The following is a 14,506-nucleotide window of genomic DNA, read 5'->3' on the forward strand; positions in this document are numbered from 1 at the left end:
AGCTGTTACTATTTTAAATACCTTTTGTTTATCATCTGTTGGTAGCTTAATTTTTAATTGATTTAGCAGAAATTTTACTTGATTAAATTGGTACTGTGAAAGATGATTAATCTGGAGTAATTGGGGTCACTCTGTCCAAATTTTTGAAAGGTTGAATTATAGAAATGTTTTCTGAAGGAGTTATCGGAAGCTGCAATTAGATACCATACAATGTGTCTAGAACTTGGATAAAAACTGGATGTACTGCAATATTATGTGAAATACTGAAGAGTATATTTAATTTAAAAGCAACTAATGCAATGAACCCCCCCCCCCCCCCCCCCCCCTGTGAACCATGGACCTCGCCGTTGATGGGGAGGCTTGTGTGCCTCAATGATACAGATACCCGTACCGTAGGTGCAACCACAATGGAGGGGTATCTGTTGAGAGGCCAGACAAACATGTGGTTCCTGAAGAGGGGCAGCAGCCTTTTCAGTAGTTGCAGGGGCAACAGTCTGGATGATTGACTGCTCTGGCCCTGTAACACTAACCAAAACGGCCTTGCTGTTTTGGTACTGCAAACAGCTGAAAGCAAGGGGAAACTACAGCCGTAATTTTTCCCGAGAGCATGCAGCTTTACTGTATGATTATGTGATGATGGCGTCCTCTTGGGTAAAATATTCCGGAGGTAAAATAGTCCCCCATTCTGATCTCCGGGTGGGGACTACTCAAGAGGACATTGTTATCAGGAGAAAGAAAACTGGCATTCTACGGATCGGAGTGTGGAATGTCAGATCCCTTAATTGGGCAGGTAGGTTAAAGTTAGATATAGTGGGAATTAGTGAAGTTCAGTGGCAGGAGAAACAAGACTTTTGGTCAGGTGAATACAGGGTTATAAACACAAAATCAAATAGGGGTAATGCAGGAGTAGGTCTAATAATGAATAGGAAAATAGGAATGCGGGTAAGCTACTACAAACAGCATAGTGAACGCATTATTGTGGCAAAGATAGACACGAAGCCCACACCTACTACAGCAGTACAAGTTTATATGCCAACTAGCTCTGCAGCTGATGAAGAAATTGATGAAATGTATGACGAGATAAAAGAAATTATTCAGGTAGTGAAGAGAGATGAAAATTTAATAGTCATGGGTGACTGGAATTCGACAGTAAGAAAAGGAAGAGAAGGAAACGTAGTAGGTGAACATGGATTGCGGCTAAGAAATGAAAGAGGAAGCCGCCTGGTGGAATTTTGCACAGAGCATAACTTAATCAGAGCTAACACTTGGTTCAAGAATCATGAAAGAAGGTTGTATACATGGAAGAACCCTGGAGATTCTAAAAGGTATCAGATAGATTATATAATGGTAAGACAGAGATTTAGGAACCAGGTTTGTAAGACATTTCCAGGAGCAGATATGGATTCTCACCACAATCTATTGGTTATGAACTGTAGATTAAAACTGAAGAAACTGCAAAAAGGTAGGAATTTAAGGAGATGGGACCTGGATAAACTAAAAGAACCAGAGTTTGTACAGAGTTTCAGGGAGAGCATAAGGGAACAATTGACAGGAATGGGGGAAAGAAATACAGCAGAAGAAGAATGGGTAGCTTTGAGGAATGAAATAGTGAAGGCAGCAGAGGATCAAGTAGGTAACAAGGCGAGGGATAGTAGAAATCCTTGGGTAACAGAAGAGATACTGAATTTAATTGATGAAAGGAGAAAATACAAAAATGCAGCAAGTGAAGCAGGCAAAATGGAATACAAACGTCTCAAAAATGACATCGACAGGAAGTGCAAAATGGCTAAGCAGGGATGGCTAGAGGACAAATGTAAGGCTACAGGAAAATTAAAGAGACCTTTGGAGGTAAGAGAACCACTTGTATGAACATCAAGAGCTCAGATGGAAACCCAGTTCTAAGCAAAGAAGGGAAAGCAGAAAGGTGGAAGGAGTATATAGAGGGTCTATACAAGGGTGATGTACTTGAGGACAATATTATGGAAATGGAAAAGGATGTAGATGAAGAGGAAATGGGAGATATGATACTGCCTGAAGAGTTTGACAGAGCACTGAAAGACCCAAGACGAAACAAGGCCCCGGGAGTAGACCACATTCCATTCGAACTACTGAGCCTTGGGAGAGCCAGTCCTGACAAAACTCTACCATCTGGTGAGCAAGATGTATGACACAGGCGAAATTCCCTCAGACTTCAAGAAGAATATAATAATTCCAATCCCAAAGAAAGCAGGTGTTGACAGATTTGAAAATTACCGAACGATCAGTTTAATAAGTCACAGCTGCAAAATACTAATGCGAATTCTTTACAGACGAATGGAAAAACTGGTAGAAGCTGACCTCGGGGAAGACCAGTTTGGATTCCATAGAAATGTTGGAACACATGAGGCAATACTGACCCTACGACTTATCTTAGAAGAAAGATTAAGGAAAGGCAAACCTACGTTTCTAGCATTTGTAGACTTAGAGAAAGCTTTAGACAATGTTGATTGGAATACTCTCTTTCAAATTCTAAAGGTGGCAGGGGTAAAATACAGGTAGTGAAAGGCTATTCACAATTTGTACAGAAACCAGATGGCAGTTAGAGTCGAGGGGTATGAAAGGGAAGCAGTGGTTGGGAAGGGAGTGAGACAGGGTTGTAGCGTCCCCCCGTTGCTATTCAATCTGTATATTGAGCAAGCAGTAAAGGAAACGAAAGGAAAGTTCGGAGTAGGTATTAAAATCCATGGATAAGAAATAAAACTTTGAGGTTCTCCGATGACATTGTAATTCTGTCAGAGATAGCAAAGGACTTGCAAGAGCAGTTGAATGGAATGGACAGTGTCTTGAAAGGAGGGTATAAGATGAACATCAACAAAAGCAAAATGAGGATAATGAAATGTAGTTGAATTAAGTCAGGTGATGCTGCAGGATTAGTTTAGGAAATGAGACACTTAAAGTAGTAAAGGGGTTTTGTTATTTGGGGAGCAAAATAACTGATGATGGTCGAAGTAGAGAGGATACAAAATGTAGACTGGCAATGGCAAGGAAAGAATTTCTGTAGAAGAGAGATTTGTTAAAATCCAGTATTGATTTAAGTGTCAGGAAGTCATTTCTGAAAGTATTTGTATTGAGTGTAGCCATGTATGGAAGTGAAACATGGACGATAAATAGTTTGGACAAGAAGAGAATAGAAGCTTTCGAAATGTGGTGCTACAGAAGAATGCTGAAGGTTAGATGGGCAGATCACATAACTAATGAGGAGGTATTGAATAGAATTGGGGAGAAGAGGTGTTTGTGGCACAATTTGACTAGAAGAAGGGATCGATTGGTAGGACATGTTCTGAGGCATCAAGGGATCACCAATTTAGTACTGGAGAGCAGCGTGGAGGGTAAAAATCATAGGATGAGACCAAGAGATGAATACACTAAGCAGATTCAGAAGGATGTAGGCTGCAGTAGGTACTTAATATTTTAAACAAATTAAAGTTACAATACATTTTCAAAGATTACATAATTTTTTTGGAGAATGATATGGATTTCTCCAGTTATTTTCTGCCGACACCTTGATGTACAATGATATGATACACAGCATCTAAGGAGGCACTACTATATGAAGTTGATGCCAAGAAAATATTTTCATTTGCCATAAGTTTTGATAATTTCAGCGTGTCCAGTATTAAAGTTCCAGTTTATAAATGCTGTAGAAAGTGAACCACTGCTCAGAATGACACCAGATTTGACCAGCATATTTTTGACACAGGAGAAATGACATGGATGGAAAAAATTAATGAAAATTTGACCAATAGATGGTACAGTAAATGTCAGAATATGCACACAAACAGCCTCGCAGCACATGGTTGTTCCTCATTTTGTATCTGGGACTCCCAACATGACTGTCTCCATGTAGCATCACAAGCTGCTGGCAAAGCTCTTTTACATGTACAGTGACTGTGTGTCAGCAGCAGTACAGAAGTTCTGGACACTCATGGTCTGAAAAAATGCATTGGATTGAAGTCTGCTCAGGGTGTGGAGAAAATTATTAAAAAATCCAAAAAGGCAGGTTTTTTAACTGCAGTGAGGCAGAGGGAGGAAATCAGTTAATCTGAGATCTGTCAAGGATGTGGACAGCCACAGCATTGCAAGAGGGGTCAAGCGGTGGCATGTAAACACGCAGTGCATGGGGAATTGCCAGAACAATGGACATGCCTGTGAGCATGGTACATAAAATCCTACAAAATATCCTCCATTGCTATCCATACAAAATCACCCATGTTCAGGAGTTGCTTCTAGCTGACCTTCCAGCGAAAGAATCATTCACCTCCCAGGACATGTCAGGTGTCTGTGTGGTTCAGGTTGACGGCATTGTTTATCGTAGAGCCATATTTTTTTGAGGAGATTAGACCTGTGTGTCTTGTTACCTATACCATTGCTGGTAAATTCTGAGAGTCTTTTGTGCACCTTCTGAATTCCAACCCTTCAATAGTGTAGATGTATGGATAGGATCATTTTATACGAGATGGCGCACCTCTGCCCATTGCACAGCCAGTGAAGTGGGTACTGCAGAGGCATTTTGAAAATGCTGGAATTATCAGGCATCATTTCCGTACAGCGTGGCTATCAAAGTCACCTGATGTTAATCCGTGTGACTTCTAGCTGTGCGGTTATCTGAAAGATGTGTTTTGTGCTCCAATTAAGACCATAGGTGAATTGAAAGTACACATCCTGTATCGTATTTTGAATGTGACCCCTGAGATACACCGATTTGTTGTGGAATATGCTGTTTTTTTATTTTATCTTGTGGCATAAAATGGTGGACAGCATATTGAATATGTCTTACGCAAGTGTTACGAAAATTAGAAACTGATGTGATATTGATTTTTATGCAGCTTCTGCTCCCAGGACACGTAAAAACTGGTGTCAGTGTCCTTTTTATGTGGTTTTTGGCCTCAGGGCAATTAAAAACAAATTTTTCCCATCTAATGTGGTACAACCTTGCATCGATGAAAGGGCTTACCTAACACTGCCACAACTGTTGACTGCAGAACTTGTGCAGCCATGCACTTTGAATGGTATGGATGGTGTAATGTGCTACTCAAACCATAGCAATTGTATTGCGGTTCAGCTGTTATTTGTAGCTGACCTCGTTTAATTAAAAATACTTACAGTGCTACCTCTTGGTAAAATCTTTTTTTAAATTTTGTTTCACGACTTTTCTTCTCCTGCATCAGTAACATGCTGTTCAATTTTGATGCCATTCTGAGTAATCGTTCTCTTTCTATAGCATTTTGATACTGGAACTTTAATTATGGACACCATATACTTAAAGAAGGAACTTATTTTTGGTTGATTCTACATTTACATCTATAACCTACAAACAGCTGTGAAGTCCATGGCAAAGGGTATATCCCATTGTACCTGTTATTAGGATCTTTTCCCATTCCATTCACATATAGAGCGTGGGAAGAATTACTGTTTGAATGCCTCTGTGCACACTGTAATTATTTAATCTTGTCCTTGCGATCCCTACGACAGCAGTACATAAGGGGTCATAATGTTTTCAGAGTCATCAATTAAAGCCTGTTCTTGAAGTTGTAAGTAGGCTTTCTCGGGATGGTTTTGTCTATCTCCAAGAATCGGCTAGTTCAGTTTCATCAGCATCTCTCCGACATTCTCCCACAGCTCGAACAAACCTGTGACCATTCATGCTGCCCTTCTCTTTAATATCCCTCTTTGTCCTGTTTAGTATGCATCCCATACACTTGAGAAATATTCTAGAGTGTGTCACATGAGTGATATGTAAGCAATGTCCTTTGTAGATTAATTGTTTTCCCAATATCCTACTAAGAAACTTAAGTCTACAAAGTGCTTCACCCACGACTGAGTCTATGTGATCATTCCATTTCATATCTCCACAAAGTGCTACACCCAGGTATTTGTATGAGTTGGCCAATTCCAACTGTGACTTACTGATCTTATAGTCAAGAGATACGTATTTTGTTTTGTGAAGTACACAGTTTTACATTTCTGAACATTTGAAGCAAGTTGTCAATCCTTGCAGCATTTAGAAATCTTATCAGGGTCTTACTAATAATATTGTCCACAATGTCATTGATGTAGAACATAACAGCAAGTGTCCCAACACTGTGCTCTGTTGTTTTACCAATTTTTGTCATGTCTCTATTCATGTAAAGTAATACTTTTGATAATTTGGATTAATGTTCAAAATTTCCCCAAGTTTGATAGCTAAAACATTGGTTTGTTTCCTGCACATTCACTGATATTTTTGATTTCCTCCTCTCTGCTGTAAATGCCTTGTGCCTGGTCTGTTATTTTGTCCTCATTCAGGATTTGGTTGCCAAAATATTCTCCATCTTTGTACAGCAAGTCATGAACATCCTTTGGTCTTCTATGCCTGTAACTCCAAATGTTACCTGGAAATCTAAATTTTCCTATTGCTTAGAAACCAAACTCTACCGAGCGAGGTGACGCAGTGGTTAGACACTGGACTCGCATTCAGGAGGATGACGGTTCAATCCCGCGTCCGGCCATCCTGATTTAGGTTTTCCGTGATTTCCCTAAATCACTCCAGGCAAATTCTGGGATGGTTCCTCTGAAAGGGCATGGCCGACTTCCTTCCCCATCCTTTCCTAATTCGATGAGACCGATGACCACGCTGTTTGGTCTCCTTCCCCAAACAACCAAACCAAACCAAACCAAACCAAACCAAACTCTGTTCCTTGGTTGAAGAAAACCATATATTCATAAAGTTACTTTGGTCTGTATAGATGCTTGATCCATAGGATGCATCAGCAAAGTAGTGTTTGGAGAGGGAAACATGAATTTATTCAGTCCATTGTCACTACACAGTGAGGGGGTGAGAAGGAGCATTGCCTAAAATCAATAATATTTTCACATATTTAAGTTTCAATTTTAACTTTTCAATAATAATTGTTGAACTTAAAGGATGAAGTTGTCCTGGGACTGGTAAGAGACCACTCTGTGTGGTAAATGGAATTTTTAGGTGTCTTAATCATAAACAGTACTGAGCAGGATAGTGATAGTGTGCTGTTAATACGGTAACAGAGTACATTTATGTTTTCCTTATCTTTTGTTAATATATACCCTGCCTTGTTCCACATAACTGTAGGTTCTCCTTCTTGATTGGATTCATGAAACTGGGTGGGTGGGTGGATGGATGGAAGCATGAATGAACCAGGCAATCAATACTTGCAACGTGTGTGGATGAGTTAACTCATCATGCTCTGCCACTACTAAGTGTTAAGGACATGTTTTTAAAACGGCCCCTGAGTTTTCCTTATGCACTATTGACATGATTACACATCCCATTCTGCTGACCCCGTGATCTGGGCGAGTTACTTGCATATCTTGCTGAATGAAAAAGTTTCAAGTATTTATTGCACCACATACATGCCTCTCTGCATGCTATCATTTGCAAAAATCCTAATTTTGGTATCTTGAACAATTTTTGATACACAACGACGACGACGACGACGACGTGGCTCCTGATGCTCAGGGACAGCAATGGGGATGTCGCAAGTGATTCTCCATGGGATATAAAAACCAATAACAAATGAGATGGCATTCTGCTCTCAATTTTAAATAAAGTTTTGTTATTTTATATACATTTCATACACTGCAATGTATGAGCTAAGATCAATGCTACTCAAAGTTTACAACATGCATTTTTACTTGTACAAAGTCTTCAGAGTTTTGTGCAGCACTGTAAGTATGACAAATAATGAAAATAAATTCAGCCCTTTATTGAGCAAAGGTATCAGCCTGTCAGATGGGGAAAAAAGAAAAAAAATACTGAAGTTTCCTGAAAATGAGAAGTATTTCATAGTAACCAGAATGCCATCTCTCAGCATAGGTACCATCTCTCAGCCTAGATAGAAGCGTTACGTAAACAGTACAGTGACAAAAGAGCTGCACTCAGTATGGAATGCAGAGAGCTCACACTCTTTTTCTGTTAAAGATAATGTGTCAATTATGGAAGCTAAACATTACTAGCTGTGAAACAGTTGGCCTTATTCCTGCACAAATTTTTCTATTGCAGCCTGCAGTTCATCTTCTCTTGCAGGAAATGTGAAGTGTTCTTTGTAGAGGGGGTGCACATCATCATAAATGGTCAGTTTTGGTACAGTTGTCAGCTTTAGTTTTTTCAGCTAGTTCATTCTGTTTTAGCACAAAGTCCAAAGTTTTATTTTGATTTTTCTTAATGTCATAAAAAGCCTATTTACCAGTGCCAGACTCAATCATAATATTCTGGGCAGAAGCACTAGTCTGAATTTTGTCACTTTTTCATGCTGTAATCTAAAAGTAACTGTTTGTATTTACTCCTGACATTTGTCTCAGTTACTACTTTGTACTGTATGATTAAATTTCACTCATCACATTGACATCAGCAAGCAATCTGAGCAAGGTTTGACTTAGTGGTGCTCTTGTCATGAACACTGACATACATTACTTTAGTGAGAGTAGGCATTGCCTGCAGGGGAAACAGTGACTGTTGAAATTAAGCCTTTTCAGGACAGTCACCAATTGCACTCAGCAGCCTTTACTGACAGATTTCAGTCTATAACATTACAAGAGCGTCACCAGTATCTCTGGAATTTCCATTGTGAATTACACAATAAAATGTGAAAATATGGAATCTCAAATTGATATCAATGAACATATTCCATCCATAATACGATATCTTAAGTTTAAAGTACAGTGGGTGACTGATTACTTTGCTGGCACCAGAGGTTAAGTTGGATGTACAACAAAAGTAATGATACTGATAATGTCAATGTACACTGATGAGCCAAAATATTATGACCACTGCTCACTGCAAAGCTGGGTGCCATCTGACATGGTAACAAAAGTATGTAAGTGGAGCAGACACCGATGGGGATCACTGTAGCAAAGGTATGGGGTACAAATTTGGAAATTCATTGAGATAAGCGACTTTGACAAAGGGAAGGTTATTATTATGCAGAGCCAGTGAACAAGTATCTCGAAAATGGCGAATGTGGCTAAATATTCATATGCTACTGTCATGAGCATCTACAGAAAGAGGTACAACAACAGTACCACTAGGTGCTAAATGGTTGGATGTTCATGACTCTTCACAGAACGTGGGGTTTGGAGGATTATCTGCCCTATAATGTAGGATAGATGGTGATCTGTGGCACCTCTGATGAAAGAGCACAATGCTGATGCACGCACAAGTGTTTTGGGGCATACCGTTCATTGTACATTGTCGAAAATACAGTGCCTCAGCAGACCATCCTTACATGGTCACATGTTAACCCAATGACATTGTCAATTGTGATAACAGTGGGGATAGGACCATCGGGATTCGACCATTGATCAATGGAAACATATCAGCTCTTTGGATGAATCTCATTTTTACTACGCTATGTCGATAGTCATCTTCACAAATACCATCATCTAGGTGAACAGTGGCTCGAAATGTGTGTGCGCCACACATGCAGCCTGGTGGGAGCAGTCTTATGCTATGGGAGACATTTTCCCACACTTGCATGGGACCTGATGTCTTCCCCAAGGCAATGTCATCTTTTAGTAGTATAATTGTCCATGTCTTGAAGCCAGAAACATGCTACAGTGGGTTGAGGAACATACTAGTGAACCTACGTTGATGCTTGGCAAACAAATTCACCGGATGATAACCATATGGAACCCATCTGGGTCACTATCGGGCACCATCACCCACATACACAAGTCAGCAGCCCATAGTATATGCGAATTACATGACCAGTGCATAGAAATCTAATGCCACATGCCTCCACAAACCTACCAACAAACTTTTGGATTGCTGAAATGCAGAATCAATTATGTAAGTTGTTCCAAAGATGGACAAACAAGTTATTAAGCAGGTGGTTATAATGTTTTTGCTTGTCAGTGTAAGATTTCATATGTAACACTTTGTTATAAATTTCACTTTCTTAATTCCTGATACTGTCTTGATGCTTTTGTGCAAGGCTACAACTTTGCTTCCACTGTTTTTTCCCCAACATTTGAGATTTTAATGAAACAAATTGGTTACACATGTATCATTCAAAGTATTTTCCATTGCTGGCCACTACTTCCTCCCATCTAATGGGCAGTGTGCGAATTCCACGTCAAAAAAATTGTTCATCTTATGAAGTGATCCATGAATCGATCCAATTTGTGACTTCTTCATGAGACTGGAAGTGTTAGTCAGCCAGGCCATGTGCCATTCATGTAAACAGCTGATAGTCAGAGGGAGCAGTGCCTGGAGAATACAATGGGTAGGGTAGGACTTCCCATTTTAACGTTTTCAAATATGTTTTTGCAACGTGGGGTTGAGCGTTATCATGGTGCAAAATCACTTTATTGTGTCTCTTGCTGTATTTTGGCCGTTTGTCTTTTAATGCTCTGCTCAAACACATTAATTGCATTCGCTAATGAGCACCTGTGATTGTTTCACTTGGTTTTAACACCTCACCATACATGATGCTGAGCTGGTCCCCCCAAATGCAGAGAATGATCTTGGAGGCATGAATACTCGGTTTGGCCATTGACGTGGAAGCATGGCTGGGATATCCCCATGATTTTTTGGGTTCATGGTTATCTTAATGAACCCATTTTTCACCCCTGGTCACAAAGTGAAGCAGAAATCCCTTCTGTTTTTGCCTCTGAAGCAACTCCAGCTTCCCGGGCCAGAACGCAACATCATGTGGGATGCAAGCAGCAATGTAGAGGGGGTGAGGAAGGGGAAGGGATAGTAGTGTATGGGAGGCAAGAGAGATGAACACTATTTGGTGGAGTATGCAGGGACTAGACTGCCAACATGTGCAGAATCAAGAGGTTGGCGGGGCAGGTAGGTGTCGAAAAAATGAGCAAAAGAGAGAGGAGCGGGGAAAGATGGGCAGAGGGCTGCAGATAAACAGGATGGGTGATGAGAGTGGGGAAGAGATGATAGGACAGAGGGAATGGAAACTGTTGGGTGGAGAGTGTGGAGATGGTATGTTACCAAAGGTTGAGGCTGGGAGCAGAGGATGTGCTGCAAGGATAACTTCCATCTCCGCAGCACAGAAAAACTGATGGTGGAGGAAAGATTCCAGATAGCTTGGGTAGTGAAGCAGCCATTTAAATAAAGTGTGTTATGTTCAGCTGCATGCTGTGCCACAGAGTAGTCTACTTTGCTCTAGGCCACAGTTTCACGGTGGCCGTTTAGCCTGATGGACAGCTGGTTGGTAGTCATATCAACACAAAATGCTGTGCAATGATTGCAGCAGAGCTGGAGAATGATTTGGCTGCCTTCCCAGGTGGAGTGGCCTCTGATGGGGTAGGATAAACTTGTCAGGACTGGAATAGGAAATGCTGTTTGGGTGGATTGGGCAGGTTTGGCACCTGGGGCTTCCATAGGGATGTGATCCTTGTGGCAAGGGATTAGGAGTGGCATAGGGATGGACTAGGATGTAGATGAGGTTGGGTGGATGATGGAACAGCAGGAGGGGTGGGAAAGATTTTGGTAAGGATGTCCCAGTACCGCCACAGGCTGGAACAACTGAACCACAGCCATCGCCAGGGCTTTGACTAGCTGTCATCAGGACCTGAAATGAGGGACATCCTACTGACATACTTCTCACCCCTACTAAAGTGTTGTTCACTCACCCTCCCAACCCCCACAAATGTCCTAGACCATCCCTATGTCATCCCCAATGTCGACCCCATGCTACAAGGATCATACACCTGAGGAAGACCCAGGTGCAAAACCTGCCCAATACACCCACCCAGCACTTCCTGTTACTGTCCTGTGAAAGCAACCATGTCATTTACCAGCTTTGCTGCAATCATTTCACAGATTTTTATGTTGGTATGACTACCATCCAGCTGTCCAACAGGATGAACAGCCATGTGCGCGGGTGTGTGTGCGCGTGCGGGAGGATGTGTGTAAAAGTGTCATATGAAGAAAGTGCAAGTTAGGTTTCACGTTATCGACATTTTTGTAATGCAGGCAGATAAACATGGAGGAAATAATTGTTAGAGCTACCTCATTATGTTTGAGATCAGAATATGTTTGAAGATTCCACAAGAGATGAGTATCAGTGAGAGTCAGTGGCATTTCTTTTACTGTGTTAAATATCACTTGCATAAGCACAAATAGTTAATTGTACTTAAACAGTGGTTGTCAGGCAGTTTCTGTCATTTACTTCACATTCTTAATGTGTACCATGTGGCTTGGTGACCCTGTGCATAAATATCATATTAAAAATACAAAAGTATCTTAACTTTATTTGTAGCTTATTTCTTCTTTCACCTCTGCTAGCAATTTATTAATGAAAAAAGCCGTGCTGGACCTTGAAACATGATGAATGAATAATAGAAGAGAAATAATAATTTATAAATCTCTCTCTCTCTCTCTCTCTCTCTCTCTCTCTCTCTCTCTCTCTCTCTCTCTCTCTCTCTCTCTCTCTGCTGTACCTTAGTTTTACTTTTACTTAGAAAATATCAGAGAAATTTAATAATAATGTGTTGTTCAGGTCAGTTTACCAGCCGGACGACGTCGAGGCCCGATCTGCCATGCACTTGGCATCAGTAATGGCAGGCGTTGGCTTCGGTAATGCCGGGGTGCACCTTTGCCATGGTCTGTCATATGCCATATCTGGGAATGTGAAAGATTACAAACCTGAAGGTTACAGGTATGTGATGTACTTACCGTTGTAAGAGATAATTAAAGGACAATTTGTAAGCCATTGTGGGATTTGTTGATCTACAAACGATTACTGAAGTAATCTAGCAGTACTGCCTCATTGAAAATGCAAAATATGGTGCATGAGAAACTGTTTTTGTATTGTATCTTCATCATAAGCTGGAGACAAATATGAAACTACATTAACACACAGAGTACTGCAGCAGCATATGAGCAATCATAGTACTATTATTTTAAGTTGGCTTGGACAATGCCCTATTTGAACATGGTATTTTGCACTAGTTTTTCCTGGAACCATATTAAATTCCTTTCTCTCCTCAATGGCATATATGGCTGTCGTGACTCACCGATCTTTCAAAGTTCCGCCACGCTGTTACTTGCGTCCTCTACATGTGGCGCTGTCTGCCAGCCATGCAGCAGCAGCGCCACCTAAGCAGCCAGCCAGCCAGCCAGCGGCCGTTAGACTTGGACTCGGTTATGATTTGACTTTTAAAAGTGCCACACGTCTTGCTATGTTTACTTGATCTGTGACATTCATGTATTGCATTGTCCTTGAAATATATTTGCTCAACTTGAACTTATAACAATGGCAAAATCATCTTTTATGAACAAATGAAAGAAAATTAATTCCTACCATCCCTGGACATTATCATGTAGAGGATGATTAGTGTTTGCAGTGATCAAGTACTGATATGTTTAAAGGAATCTTTAGAAATTCAGAAGAATAAATGTTATGTGAAAGAAAGATAGTGACTTCTCCAAATAAACAGGCTTTCACTTTCCTGCCCCTATTGCCCTATAGTTCCTCCCCTCAAATGTTGCCTTTTCTTATTTTTATATGCAGCATTTCTATCAGCTGAGAGTAAGGACTAGGTAATTATTGATCATCCCATATTTTTTGTTGTGAATGTCTGTGTGACAGTACTAATTATAATGCAATATGCTGCAAATAACCAGATCTGTGGTGCAAGTATAATATCACATCATAATATCCTAAATATAATGTGCAGGCAACCTAGCATCAAAATTAATTACCATAAGTTGCATTTGTAGAACTAGTTTCCATTTAAGGTTGAGTTACATCAGAATGTTACACAATAGACACTACTGGATAAAAAGAATTCACACTGATTACTTTACTGACTTGTTTCCAGAATTGAAAGTTACCTTCCTTATGACATATTTCTGAAACACTGTAATTTTGCTACATACAGATTATTTTTATAGACTGGATTTTTTTCATTATGCCCAACCAAAAATTAAACTTTTGTGTCATTTCAGTTTTCCTTATTATCTAAGATATCAGGGGAACAAACTAAAGTGTTTGTGTTACACAGCTGAATTTAGTGTCAAATTATGTAGAAATTCAGTTTTTTGGATGTTAGGGTTATGTTATCAACTCCCTGCAATATTTCTGTCAGTTATCTGAAAACATAGTAAACAAAACTGCAGGTAACACACCAATTAGGTATAACTAATGATTACGTATTCATAAATATATTGTAGAGTTTGACTAAAATCCATATACAAAAACAGCATAGTTACTTAAAAAAATATTCTGTCATTTCTGTTTGCATTGGGTAGGCCATAATAATATCACTCCTAAAAACAGCTAGTACTTTTCTCTTGTTCTACATTCAGAGGATCTGTAGCAGAGAACCATGAGCTCTACTTGCTTAAGAATGTTGTTCCCGCATCAATATTCTGTTATTCTGTGAACAGTTTAAAGTTTCATATCAGTGCACACTCCGCTGCAGAGTGAAAATCTCATTCTGGAAACATCCCCCAGGCTGTGGCTAAGCCATGTCTCCGCAATATCCT

General features: G+C 40.1%; 1 protein-coding gene across 1 annotated transcript in view; it reads left to right on the forward strand.

Annotated features, from left to right (window-relative positions):
• The window catches only part of LOC126167210 (hydroxyacid-oxoacid transhydrogenase, mitochondrial), a 97,692-nt gene that overhangs the window by 39,817 nt on the left and 43,369 nt on the right, over window positions 1-14,506 (forward strand). Inside the window, exon 7 of the mRNA XM_049920459.1 lies at window positions 12,516-12,674. Within this exon, the coding sequence (XP_049776416.1) occupies window positions 12,516-12,674 (159 nt within the window). The remainder of the gene's footprint in view (window positions 1-12,515; window positions 12,675-14,506) is intronic.

This window comes from Schistocerca cancellata, chromosome 1, assembly GCF_023864275.1.
Source record: "Schistocerca cancellata isolate TAMUIC-IGC-003103 chromosome 1, iqSchCanc2.1, whole genome shotgun sequence".
Taxonomy (NCBI): domain Eukaryota; kingdom Metazoa; phylum Arthropoda; class Insecta; order Orthoptera; family Acrididae; genus Schistocerca; species Schistocerca cancellata.